We start from the raw sequence: 22455 nt of genomic DNA, 5'->3' as shown, positions 1-22455 counted from the left end.
CTTCATTAGCAATGACAGATACACTGTAGTGGTTGTCATATCCCTCTTCTGCTTCCAGGCAGGTAGTAGTCATTAGTCGTAGTCTCCTTTCCCTGGCTTCAGCTGTATATACCTCTGGATTCTTCTCAACACAGATGGAGGTCAACATTTCTAAACAACTTCTACTTTGCACTTGAAACCTGTTTGCTATCCTTGCCTAGGATGACCTTAGAAGTCCTTTCAACTAAAGGCTTTTTCTAACCAAGGAACAGAGTCACTGTGGTGAGAAATAAAAGGAATATTTTGCAGAAAAACGTGTTTTCTTTTTTAAAAGCTGCATTTTTAAAAAGGTGGGAACAGGTGAAATAAATATGGATGATATATTTGCATAAGTGATTTTGTATCATTTGTATAAAACAAGTATTCGTGGAATATTTCATGTTGTTTGTTTATACAAAATCTTAGAAACCCAGTGTACAAGGACAGGGCATTGTATTTTAGATGACAGATTTTGTGGGAGATACTTGATCTGTATTTAAGTTTACAGTTTAAGAAGCAGATTCTCATATACCAACATGCTTAAATTTTAGAAGAATTGAGTACTAGTTCTTAAATTTAATTAAAGTTGAGACTGGGTCACACAAACCACATTTCAAGTATCCAATAACCACAGACGACTGGTGGTTACCATATTGGATCCTGGAAGTTTAGAGAATACAAAAAAACCATAGCATTCTATTTTAGCTTTCAAGGAGATTTTCTATAATTGGGAAAGCAAGATCTAAAATATATAGAGAAATATATAGATAGAAAAAAATATATATATATAGTATGTATACACACACACATATACCTATATCTATCAATAATAGAATCCCAAATAGAATATAATAAAATATTAAAAGTTTGCAGTGAGCAGGCTAGTGCTACTGGGGTACAAGTTCCAGAAGCATCCACAGTTTGGTGAAGTCTTCCCCCCTATGTAGTCTGAATGATGGCAATGATGTTGTGCGTTGGTAAGAACGGAGTGTCTTACTTGAGCGAGTGTGTGTGTTCTTCCTGCAGGCATGGGACCCGCTGTGCTGGAGAAGTGGCAGCCGCAGCGAACAACTCTCACTGCACAGTCGGAATTGCTTTCAATGCCAAGATCGGAGGTATGGGAAACAAACTTGGGTAGATGTAGACCCCTTTTTGAGCTAAAGACAGGCCGGTGTTTGCAGAGTAGTGTTCAACTGTTGCGGAAAATGACCATCTTAATGTGTGTCATTAAATACAGTTAAAGGCCTTTGAAGCAGTACCCCCGCAGGGTTGCAAATCCAGACATTTCTTTCTCGAAGACAGACATGAAGAAAATGTCCAGACACGAAGATGGGGTCGTTGACATCTGTCCCAAGCTATACAATTGCTGCCTGGGTCGGAAATAACTGATCATCTAAACAAAAGCCCATAATAACTCTATGGAGAGAAACATTTTGAAATTATGTCAGAATAGAAAATCCATTTTTTTTCTTTTTCCTTAGGTTTTACGGAAAGTTCCTGTTTTTTTTGTTTTTTTTGTTTTTTTTTTTTTAGAAAGTTCCTTTTTAATTGAAATTAAGAGAGTGGTAAAAATCTCCTTTTGTAGTCCCATAAGGTAGGAATATAGTTATTGTTAATAATTCCAGATTATGTATATGCATTATACATACATGCACACACTCAAATAGACATAATGCCTGCTACAAGGACCTAACCCAGGGAATATAAATCAAGGCATTAATAGAAGCAAACTCTTTCCCATTTATAATCATCTCTGTGTGCCACAGTCACACACAAATGAGAGGACACATTATAAGAGACAGTACAGATCCTAGTGGCTCTGAAAGTCGCCCCTGGGGGCTTCTCCTAAACAGTGTCACGAATGAACGAAGTTCCTGGTAAGCAGACCGACATCTCCGGTTTCAGTACAGAGTTGTTGCCAAGTGGTAAAGAAAATTGGATCTAAAAAAAAAAAAAAAAAAACACAAAACAAACAAACAAAAAAAACAGTCCTTTCTAGAGTAAATGTAGAGGTCTCGTAACATGAAATATTTGGGGTGTCTAGTAATGGTGCTAAGAGAAGGTTTTCTGACACTACATGGAATGTTAGTGCTCAGAACATTTGACCTCTTTCTCTCCTTTATTTCACACTGAATTCTTATAGTATGGCAGCTTGTTAACCGGTAATTAGCTCTACTCTGAGAGCATCTGCTGTGTGTCAAGGAGAAGGTTCATGAAAGAACTAAAGAAATTTTCCCTGAAGAATGATGAGGGTGCCTAAACAACCCTTCTTGCTGTCCCAGTCACGACACACACAGTCCCCCACATACAGTGACACACGTCCATATCCCCCTTATTACTCTCCAGTGCTAACCCAGCGCTCACTGACCTTGAGGGGATGAAAGAAGGAACTCACAGATAAGCTGCTTGTCTAGCCGGATAGAACTTCAGCAAGAAAAATGAATGTATGGCAATGACTCACAAATGTCCTGTCATCCCCCAAACAAGAACATTGTGAATTATAAATTTAACCCCTAGACCCAAAACATGAAGGCTCGAAGTCCGATAAGGCAAAATCAACCTTTCATCTGTAAATTTGAGGAAGCAAAAATTCTTACTTGTTAATTTTTGGTCAGGAAAGGAATATTGCCCTCTAGATATGATTTCATTAAGCATTTTTTTCATGGGCTTCCATCACTTGCATGACCTAGAAACTACATTTAGATACTGTGTAGATACTGCTACATGTTGGCATTTAGAATTACTGGTTAGATGATTCCAGGCAGTCAAATAATCTGGTGTTTATTTTGGACCTCTTTGTGCAAATAAAATACAGTTGATCCTTAAATAGCACAGGTTTGAGCTGTGTGTGTCCACTTATATACAGATTTTTTTCAATGCATATAGTACAGTACTGCAAATGTATTATCTCTGTCATGAGATTTTCTTAATAATCTTTTTTCTCTAACTTACTTTATTATAAGAATATAATAAATAATAAATATATCATACAAAATATGTGTTCATTAACTGCATTATCAAAAAGGCTTCCAGGCAACAGTAGGCTATTAGTGGTTGCATTTTTGAGGAGTCAGAGTTATACATGGATTTTTGACTGGGTGGTGGTGAGAGAGGGTTAGCACATCTAACCCTGAGTTGTTAAGGGTCAGCTGTAGTTCATTCTGTGCTTTGAAACAGCAAGAAGTAAAAACTGAAGACTATGAAGTAGTTCATCCTTTTTTCAGTAAAAATCGTGCAGATGAATTTTGAATATTCATGGCAAATTAAAGCAAGCCATTGGCTGCTTAGGACCTAGTACACACAGAGCGCACCATGTCAGGCGTTCTACTCCCACAAAACAGAGTGCTGAAAAGCTTGCTAAATACAGTTTCCATTTGATAATTTTTAAAGTGGCTTATTACAACCCTTGGTGTCCACATCACCTGTTCTATACATGTCCTTTAAAAATCCAGAAGCCTAGAGGAAAAGACTCGAGATAAAACAATCAGGTGCAATGTCTTTTGGGGCGCTTTGAGGAAATGCAATGTATCCTAAGTGTTGATTTTCACTGTTGTTTTGTAAATAACAAAGCATGTAGTGACCCATCTGTCACGTAGCTTAAAAAGGTTCTGGGAATATGGAGGAATGTTACCAGTTGTTGAGTATTATCTGTGTCAATGCCCATGGTCATTCCTTCTATTTTTTATGTTTATTAATGTTAGAGCTAAAAGATAAACATTTCTTTAAAGCCCTAAGAAGGTATAGTTTTCTCAAGAACATGTTTCTTTTCTACCAGAAGTCCCACCTCAGACCACACAGTATTAAAGCTGCCTGATTTGGGCTTTTATTATGTAACCCCCATGTGTTGGAGCTTTAGCAATAAAAACTTGAAATCCTGTTAGAGAACAGGGTTTATCCAAGGAGTAAATGTGGGCTATAAAGATATAATTATAAAATAATATAGCATCCTTAGTGATGCTATTTAGCTTAAGCTGGAGGATCGATAGGTTTACTCAACAGTTAGATGTTCTGTTGTCGTTTTGAGTCTCCAAAATAAAAGGAAAGAAGGAAAGCCTGACATTGAACATGCAACTTATTTTTGCCTATCTATGTCTTATTTTTTCCTATTAAGGTTAAGAATAAATTCCTGTCTGTCTGGCGGGAATATGCTTAAATGAAGATTAATGACTGAACATGGTTAAAACCCTTTGAGAATCATTTGATGTGTTACATACACAGAGAGCATTCTCATTTATTATTTGACTTATAAATAACTTGGCAAAGAAATAATGTCTTAAATTCACATCAGTCTTACCGAATAGGAGATAATATTAAATACGGAGGAAATTAGACCAACCTAACTTGGCAGCTTTCCAAATTTTGTGAGCCCGCTAAGGTCAGAATGCTGTACACCGATTAGGAACACAAGTTACCTAATGAAGAGAAATTTAGGGAAGATGGATTGCTTGAGGCACTCTCTGTCAGGTACTCTCTGAAGACAGGGATAAAGAGAAGGGCGAGATTGAGGAAACTTTAAGAGAATAATGGATAAAAACGATTTTAAAGAAGTTTTTCTGTTTCCCGTACAATGTAACTTACTTTCTCTCCAAGAAAGGTTTGGAAGGGTCTGTATTACTTTTGCAGGGCTGGGGGGTGATGAAGACGCTCACTTTAATCAAGTGTTGACTAAAAAGTTTATTCTTTGCCCCCAAATATGTCTTGGGCTGTTTGGGTGTTACATAGTGAAGCCTCTATTCAAGCTAATTCCCTTCTGTCTGGAAGGGGTTCGGATGCTGGATGGAGATGTCACCGACATGGTTGAAGCGAAATCGGTTAGCTTCAACCCCCAGCACGTGCATATCTACAGTGCAAGCTGGGGCCCAGATGACGATGGCAAGACCGTGGATGGACCGGCTCCCCTCACCCGGCAAGCCTTTGAAAACGGCGTTAGAATGGTAGGTTTTAAAAGCCCCTGGGCTCATACTTTGTCGATCGGTGATGGTCTCTCGGGGAGCTATCTATGCAACTGGGGGTTCTAGTCCTTCAGTCTAGAGGAACGGACAGAGCTGAGCCAGGAGACGGGTATAGAAGGGGGCACTCAGGGGAGCCTGGGTGGCTCGCTTGGTTGAACAGCTGACTCTGGATTTCAACTCAGGTCATAGTCTCAGGGTCCTGGGATCGAGCCCCACCGAGCAGGAAGCCTGCTTGTCTTCCTCTCCCTCTGCCCACCACCCCCTGCTTGCTTTCTCTGTCTCTGTCTCTCTCAAATAAATTGTAAAAGGAAGAAAGAAAGAGGCACTGAGCCTTTGGGATTGTGTGTTGAATCCGTTCTATAAATAAGCTAAGGGCTGGAGAGTTTGCCCTGATAAGAACAGAGGTATATTCGGATGCTTAGATTTGCTCAAAGGAAATGTATTCATTAATATATTAATCTTGCACTTGGAGGATTTAAATTATTTTTTAAAAATATTTTATTTAAATTCGGTTTGCCAAAAAAAAATAAAAACTAAAAAATTAAAAAATTAAAAAAATAAAAATAATAAAAAATTAAAAATAAATAAATAAATAAAATAAAATAAATTCAGTTTGCCAACATACAGTATAACACCCAGTGCTCATCTTCTCTTGTGCCCTTCTTAGTGCCCATCACCCAGTTACCCCATCCCCCTACCCACCACCCCTGCTGCAACCCTTTCTTTGTTTCCCAGAGTTAGGGGTCTCTCATGGTTTGTCTTGGAGGAATAAATTCTTAGCACTGCGAGATGGAGGAGAAATGGAGATACTGAACCTCTCCGATTGGTGTTGAGGTCACCCAGCAATGCCTTTCTGGGCCTCTCCTTTCATACTACATTCCCTGGTTCCACTTCTGTCCCAGGACAGTATTATTGTTATGCTGGCTCCCGAGTTCCCTAACAAGGCAGCTCAACCATCATCATTTTCCTTGATTTCACTAAAAAAAATCCACTCACCACTCTTCCCCTCAAAATAACTGACCACATAATCTAAAGTGATAAAATGTCTCCTTCAAATTACAAATATTAAAAAAATCCTATCTTAAAAAAAAAATCCTCTTATTTTAATTAAATAAAAAAATAAGGCCACAGTATGCTTGGAATCGTGGAAGGAGGAGCACCCCATTAGAAGCAACTCCTTTCTGTTTCATACTTGGGGTGATTTAAAGCATGCATTTTAGTCATGATCTGGGCCTATCCTCCCTTTCCTTCGTTATCTCTCTTTACTCTTTTGGAATTGAAGCAAGCATATTCCACTCTTCGCATTCATTAGTGCGTGCTGCTTTCCATGCACATCCCTGCCTCATTCCCATGTCCAATGACTGTACAGCTGATTCTCTTGAACCATCAAGCCTCAGTTAAAATGCTTCTTCTCCCCAGAAGCCTTCTCACTGCCCAACCTAGAGCTAAGGGCCAACAGTCCCTCCCCTGCCCCCAGTACACTTTATGTTCTTCCTGGAGTTGCACATAATCATTATCATATTGTGCTTTATATCAGAGCTATCCTTGCCTCTATCTTCCTCATTAAATTGTATGTCCCAAGGTAACCAAGCCTGTGCTCTGCCCATCTTTATGGGCTTTGCAAAACCCATGGAGTCCGTGGAACTCTAGTGAGTCCTCAGTAAATGTTTGTGGAATTTCATTTAATTTACTATGAATTATGCCAGCCACAGGATAGTTGTGTATTCAGCCCAGATTTGGAGCAGTGGAATGCATGCAGCTGCTTGATGTCATGTAGCAGCTGGAGTACAAATAATAATGCTTCTTCCACCTTTGTGGGATTGGTTTTGGGGTTTAAGCACAAGACTAAGCTAAGCTACCTGCTGGTTATTTTGAAATAGACTGGGAGGGAAAGTTAATGCCCTCGCTCAGGACATGCTTCCTAACCGAAAGATGGTTCAGGTTTGGTTAAGGTGTATGTTCTAGTTCTGTCAATTTTTAGCTACTCTAGAGTTCTTTGAAGCTATAGAATTGTGTTTTAAATCATTTTGTCTAGAATTTGCCTTTTGGGTATCTGAACACCAAATGAATGTATTCTAAGTGATCTGGTGATTGCATTACCCAAACCCTGGACTATAGATGAGTATTCTCTGTGCTATCAATTGAATGGTGATTCAAGTTAAATAGATCAGACTTAGGTCATATTTAATTTTTAAATTATATGTGTATAGCTTTTGATACAACATAAAGAATAGGCTGGAGTTTCTCATTAATATATTAGTAATTAGTAATTAATAATCTCAATAGTGTATAGAGAATGCCCCATGTTCATAGTTGCCACTGAATCAGATGACATGAACTTATGTTTTTTTTTTTAATTTTTTATTTATTTATGATAGTCACAGAGAGAGAGAGAGAGAGGCAGAGACATAGGCAGAGAGAGAAGCAGGCTCCATGCACCGGGAGCCCGACGTGGGATTCGATCCCGGGTCTCCAGGATCGCACCCCGGGCCAAAGGCAGGCGCCAAACCGCTGCGCCACCCAGGGATCCCTGAACTTATGTTTTTAAATGTATTTTTGCTAGAGAATCTTTCATTCAATGGTAATCTTAACTGGAAGTTCAACATGTAAAACAAATTAAAAATCTGGTACTTTGGTTGAAGGAGGAAAGGGTTAAGATCTTCTGAGGAAGCTATTCAAACTTATAGGAAGATTATATTTAGAAGCGGTTTTGAAAAAATTACTCTGTATTCATTATTAATTACAAAAGTAACCCATGCTTATTAAAGTAAATCATAATTTTGTAAAGATGAAATTAAAAATAGATTCCCCACACAATTAAGTAACCATTAAGAGTAGGGACTACACCTTTCTGCACTTCTGTGTACATTCACACAGCAGACAGGGGTCACATGGCCTCTCTGTGTTGCTCTTTTGTAATGGGCATTCTTCCAGGGTAATTCATAGGGATAGAACCCATTTATTGTAATGTTTCAACATTTTTAGAATATGGAGATATTTCCAACATTTCACTGAAGATTGTTCAAGGTTTTAAACTGAAAAAAGAAGCGGGGCAGGGGGTGGTGGTGGTGTTGAGCTATTTACTTTTAGAGATGAGGTAGTAACAAAAGAAATAACTCGTAAAAAAACAATAGATTATTCTTCGGCTGGTATCATGGCACATTCAATTATGGAAATGCTGTGGTGACCTATTTAAATGTGTTTAGATCAACAGGATAGGGTTTTTATGTGTTTACTATACATAGGCTTTGGACTTAGCCAGGATTGAGACCAGAATCTGTCATTTACTGCTCTCTGACCTGATACAGATCAAATCACCTCTGTTCCCATTTCCTCAACTAAAGTAAGGCAATAATAGTACTTACAGAGATGTTATGAGTGTTAAATGAGATAATGCATATAAAGCAATTGACACAACACCTGGAACATAACAGGTGCTCAAGAAATACATTTATTTATAGGTATTTGTGTGTATGTGTATGTATCTATATTTATAGGTATCTGTGTGTATATAAATGTATATAGATTTATATATAGTATTTGTGTATGTATACCCACACATATTTTTTTTTCAGAGAAGAGACCATGTCCTTTGAAAAAACTTCGTATTTCTCCTCAGTCGCTCATGCTTGTCTACCATTTCTACACTACAGAATTCTAGATGATTCCGCAGAGTTACCTGTAGTGGTGGATTAAAAACAATATATAGAAGTCAGCGTAGACTTTCTGAGTTCTCACATGTCATATACTTTGTTCTTCCTATGTCTGTATTCACCTCCAATTTCATTTGCCCTTAAAAGCACATCTCCATTTTGAGATAACCTCTTGATATATAGATTCATTCTACTTATCTATGTTTGCAGTCTTGAATTTAACTTATATTTTCCCAAGAGATGTCTCTCTCTAAATATCTATGATTATATAATTTAACATTTTTAAAGCGGTATATTAGTTTCCCAGGAGAAAGAAAACTTCCACTTCTTTATTATCAGACATCAAATGGCACAGTGCATTCTATATTCTTTGAGATTTTATTCTGATTTTTGTTCTTGATATACATTGTCAAATATGTAGAAAATGATTAGATGAAAACTTTTACAAAGTTAGATTATAAAGTGCAACTAAGAAATAAGTGATTTTTTGGCAGTGTAATTTAAGGAATGAAGAAATAAGTAACTACTATAATAGTTCCCTCTGGTAGCTGGATAAAACCCTATGTGACAGCTTAAAGTCATTCTGGTCTACTAGAGTTTTAGCTCTATCACTTACAAAAATACAGGAATTGAAGTTTCTTTATTCTTTCTATAAAATTTAGTGAGCTCTCACTTTCTGTGTAATGTAGATAAAGCAATGAAGGAGACGTCTAAGTTTTATATGCAACACATAAAAGTCCATACATTCTAGCAACAAGCCGGAAAACAAACAAACCATCAAGACCACCTGCTAAAGATAAGTATTATAAATGAGATGAACAGGTAGGGGGGCAAAGCAGAATTGCTGTAGTTCAGGAGGATGGGGAGTCCTCTCTGAGGTGATCCATGAGTAGGAATGTAAATGGGAAAAGGCCAGTTATGTGGAAGGAATGTTTTCTGCAGAAGAAACAGCTAGAGCAAAACACCCGGAGTGGAGGATGATGGGGGTTTGTTCGTTCACAGAACAAAATAGTGATTTGAGTGATGGTAGCAATGCGGACGGAAAGCAGACAGTAGGAGGTGGTTTAGAGAGGTAGTCAGGGGCCAGCCCAGCAGGGCTTTCTAAACCATGGATGGAGGCACCTGGGTGGCTCTGGTTGAATGTTGGTCTTTGGCTCTGATCGTGATCCCGGGGTCCTGGGATTGAGTCCTGCATCGGGCCCCCAGCAGGGAGCCTGCTTCTCCCTCTGCCTGTGTCTCTGCCTCTCTCTGTGTGTCTGTCATGAATAAATAAATAAAATATTTTTTAAAAAATTAAAAAACATATATAAACTATGGATGGGTAGTACCAAGTACCATTTTATCATTGCAGAAAACCCTTAGAGGTTTTCTGAGCAGTGGCCTGCAGGGACACAAAATTTTCAGAGCTTGCTGCTGTACAGGAAATGGACTCTCTGGGAGAGGGGCAGGGAGGATTCCTCCTATGGAAGATTGAAATGGTCCAGGGAAGAGTTGGTGATAAGCCAGGGGAGGGTGGCAGCAACATCAGGACAAGTAGCAAGGGGTGTGGCAGGAGGGAAAAGCCTACGTATCAAGACAGATTTTCACAAAGGAAATATATTTTGCTCACGGAATCCAGGTATTGATCATGTCCATTCTTTCTGCTTGCTAATCAAAAAACGTAGCAAATATTGGATTTCAAAATGCTCCCTATTTGTTTACTATAAGATAAGCATTTGGTTCAGTAAAATGTAACACTCTTTTCAAAGACTAACAAAATCAGAATTGATTCGATTTATAACCTTCAGAATTAAGGTGCCAGCGTCACATTAGACGAACCTATGTTGAACAAACCATGTTACCATTGACAGTTTGCTCTTTTCCCCCAGAAATTGCAATTTATTTAATGCTTAGGAGCTATAAAATTAATTGCAGGAATTAGAGGGACATAATTTGAGTGGTGTACAATTGATGATGATGGATGATGATGATAGTAATAATAATAATCGTAATAATAGTAATGATACTAAAACACTTAACATTTGCCAGTCTCTTAGAGGATGGTCACTCCTCTGAGATCCAAAATAGATAACTTTTAATCTTCACGATGGTCACATAAGATAAATCCTGTTCTCACCAATTTTATAGAACACAAGTATCCAGCAGAACTAAAGTCAGAATGTGAGCCTCAAAGAAATCTAATACACTACTTTGTCATCATTTCCACTTTATTTGGTGCATCTGACTTCCTTGTATCGTCCGTGACCACACATCGGAGCTTTTCTCCTGTTACTGTGGTGAATTAATTTCTCACCTTCTACCTAAACCCACCTCCTCCATTTCCTCACTGGATGCCTTAGCCTCTCACCTCCCTAAAGACATGGCTCGATCAGTTCTCTCTTCTCTCATCATCAACTAAACTTGCCTCTTGTCTGTGTGACTGCCATCCACCTCCTGTCAGTTCTTTCTCAGAAGAGAGAAGTGAGACTCTCTGCAGTCTTCTTCGGTTTTTCCAATTACTGATTCATTTCTTTTTCCCTCCCTCTTTGATACCGTGGTTCATACTTGTCCTCTACAAGCTCTTTTTCCATTGTCTCTTGAAGCCACTCATCAGAACCCTGACCCCTCACAGCCCAGAAGCTGTTCATGTCAAGACCACAGTGACTTTCTTATGTAAAACCCAGGGCTCTTTTCTGATCCCTCCTCGCAAGGAAAACTGCCTGCTTCTTCTGGTCCCCAATCAAATACACACGCTCCAACCCTTCAGAACCCCTCACTCTTTCTATTTAGTGTATTTTCCTGTCTTGTGGATGAATTGTTTCCTCTATAAAGACCCCCAAATGGAGCGTTTTGCTCTGTGCTATATCCCAAGTACCTAAAATAGTATCTGTTTAGTGATGAGTGAACGACTGTGTGAGTGAATTCCATGCCAGTTTGCTACATATACTGAGTGAATTTATATAAGGATCACACTTGCATTGTTTTTTTATTAATAATATGGAAATGAGTTACTAACATACATGGTGTATTCTGGTGATTAATGCACACAGACTACAGGTTCTGACTCTCCAGTGGGTTTCAGTACATTTTTACCATGTTCAAGTTAATTAGCCTCTCTGAGAATCAGTTTGTTCCTCTATAAAATGGAGCTAAATGCTAGTAATTACTTTATAGGACTGTTGTGAGGATTATGCGATTAATGCCTGTAAAATATGCAGCAGAGTTTCTGGAACGTTGTAAAGTCTCTAATTATGTCTTGAGTCTTAATCATTATCACTTCTAAAAAGGCCAGGGTAATAAAAGTGAAATACTAATTAATCGTGCAGAATACTCTAAAAAGTCTTAATTGTCCAAAATTTCTAGGTTAGTGGATTAATCCATTTCATAGTTCTGAGTCATCTTTAAAGAAGGTAAATCTACAGTCTTGAGATTATTATTAAGGAATGGCCAAAATAAATGGGACAGCATATCCAAGGGAATATTTGCTGAAGTCTATTCTGTAAAACACTAATTAATAAAATGCCCAAAAAGGGATGGGTGAAGGATTTTGCTATCAAGGAGACTTGAGAAACACCACTTCTTATATGCTCCCTTTCAAAACTTAAAAGCATATTAAAGGTTTTGAGAAGTTCCACAGTAAAGAACTGTGTGTAACTTGATTTACTTAATGTTCTAAACTTTAACCACAGAAAAACTTCTATTTTTGTGACTCATTTTGAATTGGTGTTAAATTTAATTTCATTTTAAACTGTTTGGAATTGCTTTACAAAAGTTCAGCTAAACCTATTAGGCCTTTTGAATCAGAACATTAGAACTGGAAGCAATTTGGTTGAATGGTTTTTACCGACATTTGTATTTTTTTTTTTTTTTTACTGGTTGATGTCACTATGGGTCATCCTATCTACCTTCCTAAAATGGATGATTTCTTCTTTTCCTCAGGCTACTCATCCAGTACATCTTTCTTTCCTGTCTTACTTCCTAAGTCTATGGAATGTGTCCCCTTGTCCTCACAATTAGAACCAGCATCTCTCACACAAACTGGAACCATAGCATCCTTCCGAAGCTTCCATCCTCCTGGCTTGAGCTTCAAATTTCAATTCAGTATGAATGCTGCAGCCAAAGAAGTATTTTTTTTATGTAAATCTTGTCATTTGTCTTCTCTTTAAAACTTACCACTTCTCCCTAGGACCAACAAGGAATAGTCTAAGCTTCTTAATAGGGCACAAAGGTCTCTCACAATCTTTCCAGCGATCTCAGAATCAAAATCTTGCATGTCATCAAAGGAAAGGACCATTTATACCTTACTCTCATTCAAACTGACACGATTACATGTCCTGTCACCATGGTAAACATATGGCCTGGCTCCTTGGTTATGACTGGCAAAGCCTTCCTTTGGGGAAAACTCTTTGCTTTGTCTGCCCAGGAAGTTCTAAATAGGAAAATGATTTTACAAAACAAGTAAGTCAGTTGACAGTGTTTTAGATATAAGTGACCCGAGGTTTGATATCAGAATAAGAAGCTAACTGCCTGAAGTTTTCTTTGATAGAGTCTTTATTCTTTTTTTTTATTCCTGATTGCATTCAGGAGACATTCACTGTGTGATTATCAATATTCTAGGTACTTTGCTAGGTAGTAGTGAAAGATGAGTAACACTCAGTTGTTGTCTTTGGGAAGCTCACTGTGTAATGATGAATAAATGTTCTAAATAAAGTGCCAAGCAAATTCCTCAAGACCCCTCAGTTTCTAGAATCTCGTAAGCAATAAGGACAGACTACACAGCATACAATTATAAAACTTTTGTTTTCAGTATAGTTGCCTTACAATCCTCTTTTTTGCCCCATTTGGGTTATTAAACTTAATTAATATTGGGTGCATTTTTACATTCGTCAGCAGGCATCTCATGCATTGACAGGTTTTCACAATTTCCTGACAAGGGTATTTTATAACATCCTTCGGGAAACAAGCAAAAATTGGGACTGAATCTTTTCGGGGTTTTTTTTGTAGTCAGAAAATCCTATACTCAGATTACCAGTACTTCCCTTATTATTTTACCGAGAAATATTTCTCAAGTCCCTTCTACATATCAAGCACTAATTTGGCATTTATCTTACTCTTTTATCTGGAGAAATCATGTACCTCATTGCACGTATTATAGGAGCACAGATTCTAGAATTTTCTTTACTGTGCTATCTACTGGTATACTTTCAATTTCAGATCATTTTTCTTTGAGTTTTTCAGGCTTGGGGATTATCAATGAAAGCATTCCAATGTATTCATAGCAGAATCAATATCAAAGATGGGGAAACAAAATTAGGTGAAATCTGAATCATTGGCCCCTCATCTCCCTTCATTCCCATCCTTTCTCTGTTCTTCTCAGGAACTCCAGATGGAAACCAGGACATTTAATGAACAACTATACAGTGCATGCCTGGCTGTAGAGTCTTTTATGAAGTCTCTGATTAGTATATCCCCTTCCTATCATCTATTTCCTTTTCAGTTTACCAGATTTTATACCTGATTGGATATTTGGAATACTTGCTGAAAACAGAGTTGCTTTACAGTCATACACTGTCCCTTATATACACACATGTGCACATACACACATTCCTCCAATGCTTAAATTAAAGGCATATGTTCACCAGAAGGGGAGAGAAAAGGTATAATGAGCTTGTATAATAAACGCGGTAATAATAATCATAATAAAATTAACCAATTCCACTTGGGAAGAATATATTTCTGTCTGATACACATCCAGCTGTAGCAGGCTTGGTACCAGTTCGCATTTTAATAAATGACAGATTGCTGTTGAATTAGTTGGCAAACGTTTTAAAACTTTGGAATGGTATATGGATAGGCAAAGATAGACAAAGGAGTTTATTTAATATTGGTTCCACTTAATCACAATTGACTTTAACTGGAGTTTGTTTAATAATCCTCCATTAGTATCTAACTATATCCTGGTGGAACTCTGTGTCCTTAGGGCTGTAACAAAGCTAAGAAGTGATTTGCCAAATGGACTCAATCTAACATTTTCCATTTTGGAAACAGAATTATTTGTCTTTATAAATATAAATATATATATATACGTGATGTGGTTTCACATTCTATAATCTTAACAAAGTTATCTGCCATCTAAGTATCAGTTTTAGATTCCTGGGTTATTGTGAACTGTGATATATTTGCATAGAAAGGAGCACTAATCTCTCCTAGCCTTGTGTAAATTGCAAATGTCATTTATTTATTGTCACATTGTTTTCAGTTTTAGTTTAGAGATTCACTCTGTAAGTAGTTTATACTAACTTTAGCAAATGCCATTCTAATTCCCTCTGTTCTCCTTATGGATTAACCAGATATCAGTAGCCATCGTTTTTCTCTTTTTGCTCATTTTGTTCTATATATAGTGACATATCGGGGAGGACATGAAGCCCTTACCATTCTAGTATAGTCTGGATGTCATACAGGGATTGGATAGGTCAAGTTAAAGTCCGTACCAAACCTGCATTTCTGTGATTCAGAGCATAAATTTAAGAAAGGTGATAGAAATGTTCTTTAACATAACTTGGCAGTGGCCATGATAAAAAAGGCCACTGTGAAATAAACAAGGATAAATTGAAGTGAGTTGATAATATCAAATGATTTTAAAGTGTGTACACTTTTATAGCAGATTTTGTTCCCTTGACCTGAGCTTACAGTCCCCTCTGTAGGAGGAAAACAATCAAATTTAATATTCAGGATGGTAAACATTATGATTACTATGAATTCTAGCCACTTGGGTTAGGCATAACAATGGTCTTCAAAGGAAGTCACCGCCCGCAGGGAGGCTTCTCCCCCTGGCCCGACCTTGCCTGCGTCCACCCCAGGCTCCGGGCTCCCATGTTAGGTTGTCCACAAGGCTTCCCTGGTGCCCGCACCGTGCATTTGGAGCCCCGGGGAAGAAAAAAAAAAAAAAGATTTGGAAGCTGAGTCTTCGCAGAGTAGGTAACCTGACCATTAAGAAGCATGAATGTGGCTCTCCCTTGGCCACTTCTTCACCACCAGGCTGTGTGAATCCACTCCTGTCATGGGTCTGGCTGTGCATATTCACTCTCTGCTAACGGTAGCTGTAGTTATGGTCATGGAAGTGGATGCTCTCTTCTCTGAAGTCCTGGGAAACATCATTGGAGCAAACTGACTTGGCATATGCTGAACTTCACTGTATTGTCTCTTGATCCGCCTCCCTGGGCACAAGCTGTGACAATGTAGAAAGTACTGACCTGAAATTCACAGGGAGCCGGGTTGAAATCTTTTTGGTTTCCCTCCAGTGTTTTGACCTGGGTCAAGTGGCTAAGTTATCAGAGCTTCTGCTTCCCAAAGGAAAGACTGATAATGCCTATTTTGTGGAGCCGTCTGTCTTCATGACAGACAAATGCAGTGCTCAGACCTACTGCTGGTCTTCTCCTCAGAGGAAGGGCCACGCTTGATGCATCTTTAAGGACCCCAGAGTACCCACCATAGGATCTTGTAAATAATACAAGCTTGATATCAAGTGTAATCTTAGCAGAAGTGTGATTTGCTTTCAGTGAAGTTAGGATTGTGTTTATGGGAAGAAACTGTGAAGGACTGATTTTCTTTATTTCAGAAATGTTATGGGCTGCTTCACAAAAGACCAACGTGGTTATTTCATGAAGTTATTTCATGGCCTGTGATGTTCAGACCCACCGGTGAGCTTTGGAGAGGAACAGCTTGCTTGCTGTCTCTGAGTTGAGCTGGCATTTGGGACCAGTCCACCATAGCGAGGCATTCTGTAAGCTAATATAGAGAAGAATATATACCTTTCCTTTTTTGTTTTTTGAATATTTTTATTTATTTGAGAGAGAGAGCACGAGCAAGGGGAGAGGCATAAGGAGAGGGAGAAGCAGACACCCCTACTGAGCAGGGAGTCCTCAGGATCCCAGGACCCTGGTATTATGACCTGAGTTGAAGGCAGATGCCTAACCAACTGAGCCACCCAGGCACCCCACGTATGCACTTTTTTCATTACTGCTAGAGTATCCCTTGTCTCCTTTCCAAACACCTTTCCAAACATTTACAATAAATTCCATTCATGCCCCTGTTCATAGTAAATATTTTTTTCCTCTGTGAAAGGAATCTTTCAAATTTTACTCCTTTAACAGAAATTTAAAGGTGTGGTATCTTTCTGGGCAGTTTCATAATAGGTAATGAACGTTAATATCATCAATGTCCTCAGTTTCATAAACCTATCTCTCCTGAAACAGTCCTGAGCCTGATTTTGCTTTTGCTCTGGGATGATCCAAGATATAGAAACTTTTCTTATGTAGGTCTTCTTTTTCTCCCCAAAATGGGAATGCTGGGATAGTAGGTGTACCTGAAATGGCTGCATTGGTGCTGTTAAGTATTGACTGTGATTATTTCAGAGAGCATATAAGATTTGCATGTATTGTTATAGCTGCTTGGAATGAAGAATTGAGAAACCTGATTTGCATGTTCCTCCTCCCAGCCAGTATTCAAGATCCTAAGGTCCTGGGAAAACAGCTTGAATAGGACTCCAATCTTGGAGGCTGTGGGAGTGAAGAGAAGTAAATAATAATTTGGATTTGCTGAGGTTCAGTGAGTCAGTAAGAAAGATAAGGCCTGAGAAAAAAAATGAAGGATTGACCATTATGAATTGACCATAGAGAAAATATTAATAGACAATTATTTGGGAATTGTTGATTTGGCAGATAAGATAAGGCAGGAAGAGAAAAGTTTGTTTTGTTTTGTCCAGTACACTATTGTTAAGCAGGTTTCCCTAAACCATGTTATTATGTACTTTTAGAAACACCCCATGGCAGTACTAGTCATTGGGCATGAGCGTTTCAGTCGAGGTGGGAATGGACCCATCTGGTTCTAGCTCTGCTACTAATTGGCTCTGCGACCTTCATCTCCTTAGTTTTCTGATAGAAGAATTTAAAATTTCAACGTCTGAACCTCTTATGTGTCCAGTTCTAAGTAATATCCATAGCTCATTATTCCACTCCACATTTGCATTATAAAAATTCTTAAATGTACAGAATATCTAAAGGATAATAGGAATAAAATACTTCTCTTGAAAGCATATTTATTTCCATTAGTAAATGTACCTGGTTTTTAGTTCCTGCTAGATAGTCTGCCTTTTCTCCATGAAAGATTGATTTTCTTCTTGCAGTTATACTTTGCAAATAAAGTAAAAGAAATCTACACTGTTGTAATACTGTCATTGGGAGCCAAGGGTCACACCATTGTGTACTGTGGTGATAAAGTGTCAGAAGCTGTATTATTTGTACAAATCCTCAGTGTCAACCTCCTGAAGAAAAGGCAGCTCCAGGACAGGATTGGTCCTACCAGGCCTTTAGTGAGTTGAAGTTTTGTTTTTTGTTTTGTTTTGTTTGTTTCTTTGTTTGTTTTGTGAGTTGAAGTTATATTGAATTTATATTCTGGCAGATAAGCAGCTCGTTTTTTAAAAATTGTTTTCTGTTTACGTGATAAACATAAATCTAGCTTTTTATCAGGAACCTGAGTCTAAGGGAGTTTTGCATTTACAGAATTGATTAATTTTTATGCTAGTTTTGGCCCTTTATTTATTCCAAGTGTCCTTTTAGAAAACAAATAAAGTTACCTTTAGGTTCCCTGAATTGAAGACATAATGCTGCTCATTCAGGTACTAGAACATGAACAATGTTGCAAAAAGACCCCAAATGTAGCTTTTAAGTGTAAACGTATTTATCATTTCGCCAGATTTGCTTGCATCTATTGTCGCCAATAGTTGATTCCATGATCACAGATTGAGTTCTCTATTCCTTCATAAAGGGAAGTTGACTACGCTTGGTATGTTTGTGATGCATATAAAATGGCTTTTCATTTGTGCATGGTAAAACTAATATGATTGCTAATAACTACATCGGATATTTTCAATGTATTAAAAAACCTACAGAACATGGAAAAATGCTTAAGATACATGGCTTAGCTACCAGTTGTGTACACAGCAAATCAGAAGAAAGTTTGATGGGGAGTGGAAAAGGTGGGTGAGGCTGACATGGAGGGGAAGAGAGGGTGAAGTCCTATGACACAAGAAAAGGTAGGAAGACAAAAATGGGGAGAAACAGCTTACCATTCACAAAAGGCTTCTCCACCTCACTTTTAGTACTTTAAAAAAAATAACTGTATGTGTATTTTCAGTCTTTTTCAATCATCAACCATGCTTGGACAGGGTAAGTAGCATAGAATGAGAATAGTGAAGAGCTGCCCACGGAGTACTTTTTGTAAGTCAGTCTATGGATGTTTTGACGGTCCTTCCTCCAAATTCAAGTTAGGGCTATATGGTAATTTGGGCAGTGGACAAGCTACAGCAGGTGTGGAAAGATTAAGAATATCAGTGTGGGGAGGCACTGGGGCCAAAGGAGAGTTGACCATCAACAGGTGTTGCTGGAGGACACTCTTATTTGTTGGCTATCTGTTGAAATCATCTTTGGGAAGCACTGTTAAGTATTTTCAATCCTAGAACTTTTGCTTGGAGATTAGAGGAATTAGGAGCTGATGGCTGCACTCAAATTACCAAATAAACCATCATTGATGATGGTTTGGTTTTTAAATACTTCAAATAGTTGGGTACCCGGGTGGCTCAGTGGTTGAGCGTCTGCCTTTGACTCAGATCCCAGAACCCCAGGATCAAGTCCCCCATCAGGCTCCCTACAAGGAGCCTGCTTCTCCCTCTGCCTGTGTCTCTGCCTCTCTCTCTGTCCCTCATGAATGAATGAATGAATGAATGAATGAATGAACTGATTTAAAAATACTTCAAATAGTTCCTCTGTTTAACTTAATAATCCTTAGAGCACAATAATAAAATATTCTGAGAAGTAGAATTAAGTGAAACCTGTATACTCTTTATGTCAGACACTCTGACTTGCGGAGTAAGTAGATCATAGAAATAAGGGTTGCACGTGCATATTTTCTGGGTGAAGGAAGACACCACAGTCACTACTGACAAAGTTACCATTTTGGCATAGGATTGTTTCTGACAAAATAGCCCTAAATAGCCCTTAACCTATAGATTTCTAACCCTCAAAGAACACATCTCATTTTACTCTTTAAGAGTATCTCACTATCTGTCTTCTTCGATTCCCTTGTGTTTTGGTGGGGAGTAGCTCACTTGATACCCTGGGTTCAAATGAGTCTCATTTACAGCTGACCCTTGAACAATGTAGAGATGAGGGACACTGACCCTCTGCAAAGTCAAAACTCCACGTGTAACTTTTGACTCTCCCAAGACTTAACTACTTGACCAGCAGTCTTACCGATAACACACAATTACATACATTTTGTATGTTATATGTATTATATACTGTTGAATTACAATAAAGTAAGCTAGAGAAAAGAAAATAGTAAGGAAGGGAAGGTACATTTACACTGTTGTACTGTATTTATATAAAAAAATTACATATGAGTGGATTCGTGTAGTTGTTCAAGGGTCAACTGTATTGAGTTTCCCTACCGCAGTCCCCATCTTGCCCCAGTGAACTGATTAGAGAAACAAATCCCAGGCTTTCCCAAAGACATCTTACTGAATCTGCACCATGGCTGCATTCTCTTGGTGCATTCCCAAAGACTTTGTCCCACCAACTTCAACCAGAATTGTCTCCAAGGCATTGGAAGTTGTGTGACCATCCGCTTCTGATTTGTTCTCAGTTATGTATTGTATTTCTTTTTGGATTACATTTTAGATCACCTTTAAGAAGTTTTTGTTTTTATGTGAATCATCTAGCCTACTGATGATAATGCTTCAAAGGATTATTTTTTTTTTAAGATTTTATTTGTTTGAGAGAGAAAATGACCATACCTCTGGAGGGGCAGAGGCAGAAGGAGAGGGAGAAGCAGACTCCCCGTTGAGCAGGAAACCCAGCATGGGCTCAATACCAGGACTCTGGGATCATGACCGACTGAGCCACCCAGGTGCCCCAGAGTCAAAGAGTTATTAGCTTTAAAAAGCAATATATATTTTAGAATATTGGAAGATTTTGTGGGAGTGCTACAAATACCTTTCAGAAGTGTGTTGTTGCTGTCTTGCCTATTATGTTTCTAGACCAGACCTATTTCTGCTAATGAACCTGCTCCATTAAAGAATAAGATTGATTTTGTTAAAAAGATGATTGATTTTGTTTTAAAAAAAATGAACAGCTCTTTCTTCATATCTCAGCTACCGAATATTGTGGCTATCTTTGTCTTTCCTCTGCCTCTTCTGGCCTGAATCCCCTTTATCTGTGATCGAGGTTTAGAAGAGCTTCCTTAGAGGGTGGTGCTCTTTTCTCACCAAAAGAACAAATATCGAAAAAAGATGGGGATTGGAGTGTTGTAGGGGTTTTGGTAATTGGGCACACAGGCTATGGAAGACATCGCAGATAAAGGAACATTCCTCATCCTACCCATCATGTGTTGTATCGTCCTGTCTCTTCATGTTGGCACATACAGATACATGTCTTCTGATCAGATTTGTTGGGACCTCAGTCCCCTGTCTCCTCCAAATTCTGATGGCTTACATATTACTTAGCATTACTCAGTTTTCTAATCTGTAAAATACATATCTTACTTGCTGGTGTTGCCCTAAATCAACTCATATTTGTGAAAGCACCAGCACAGTGTCCAGCCACTTTTTTTTTTTGTAAATTTCAGGAGTCTCTGGTCACTTATGCATGCCCCTTTAAGAATATTTTCTAGGCGATATGGGAAAGAAAGTAATATTAAAATATCAAAACCTAACTGCATTGGCTAAAGAATTATCACACCATTTTAAAGAAAGAAATTTGGTTCCATCAAACCTCAAAACCTAGCCTGAGGTGTAAGATTTAATTGGTAATGCAGCATAAGGTAGCCTTTTCTCACCTCTGGAACCACAAGAAAATCCAGTTCCTTTCTAGCCGTTAGTTATACAATTATGGGGTATTATAAGTTGATTTTTGTAAGGCATACATGAAAAGAAACACATGTACAATTAAGTACACAATGGAAAAAAATAGCATTTGGTCAGATGGATTTTCTATGGATTTCACAAAATGTTTTGCCTTGAGTTTACCAACTTTTAACTTAGCACCCAATTTAATTGGAAGATTTTTTTTCTTTTTTTCATCCAAAGCCATATTTAAATAACCAGTTGCAATCACAATACTTAACCAAACTAGAAAATATCATTCCATACACTTTGGGAAGATATGTGCCTCAAGAGTCTTTTCTCTTTATTCTACTCTGCCCACCTTCCCTTCTCCCTACAGCCCACATTAAGATTCAATTCTGAAATTACTCTGAATTTTGGAGAAATGTCCAGATTTTCTTTTACCACATATGTTTTGATTTTTCTGAATATTGCACACTAATGGGAATCTGCTGTGCATCTGTAGTAAATAAATCTTTGAATTGTTAATTGTTTCAGATTAACCCCATAGATCTTTAGCATAGATCTTTATGGTGTTTTTAACCCACAAATTAGTTTATTTCTGGGACTTTAATCATAAACTATACACACATGCGTAAAGGTCAGAATGCCTGGTGGATAGTGCGGCGGCAGCATCTATATATTCTCTCGCCTCCATGGGGGCAGGCCACCCTTTGTCTCCCCCTCTACCCTTGTATTAGTCAGCTCAGGCTGCCATAACGGAATATCAGACTGGGTGGCTTGATAGCAGAAATGTATTCTCTCAAAATCTGGAGGCTGGAAGTCCGGAAGTCCATGATCAAGGTGCCAGCAGGGTTGGGTTCTGGTGATGCCCCTCTCCTCAGCTTAAGAAATGCCACCTTCTTGCTGTATCTTCACTGTATTTAATACAGTCACATTGGGAGTTAAAGTGTCA

General features: G+C 38.3%; 1 protein-coding gene across 3 annotated transcripts in view; it reads left to right on the top strand.

Annotated features, from left to right (window-relative positions):
* PCSK5 (proprotein convertase subtilisin/kexin type 5) overlaps positions 1–22455 on the top strand; it is a 457726-nt gene that overhangs the window by 161335 nt on the left and 273936 nt on the right. For all 3 annotated transcript variants that reach the window (XM_038527061.1, XM_038527060.1, XM_038527062.1), the window contains exons 6-7: positions 1045–1133; positions 4780–4952. In XM_038527061.1, the coding sequence (XP_038382989.1) occupies positions 1045–1133; positions 4780–4952 (262 nt within the window). The remainder of the gene's footprint in view (positions 1–1044; positions 1134–4779; positions 4953–22455) is intronic.

This window comes from Canis lupus, chromosome 1 (genome assembly GCF_011100685.1).
Source record: "Canis lupus familiaris isolate Mischka breed German Shepherd chromosome 1, alternate assembly UU_Cfam_GSD_1.0, whole genome shotgun sequence".
Lineage (NCBI taxonomy): Eukaryota > Metazoa > Chordata > Mammalia > Carnivora > Canidae > Canis > Canis lupus.
Note: the sequence above shows the minus strand (reverse complement) of the source record. Positions and strands in the feature narration are given on the sequence as shown.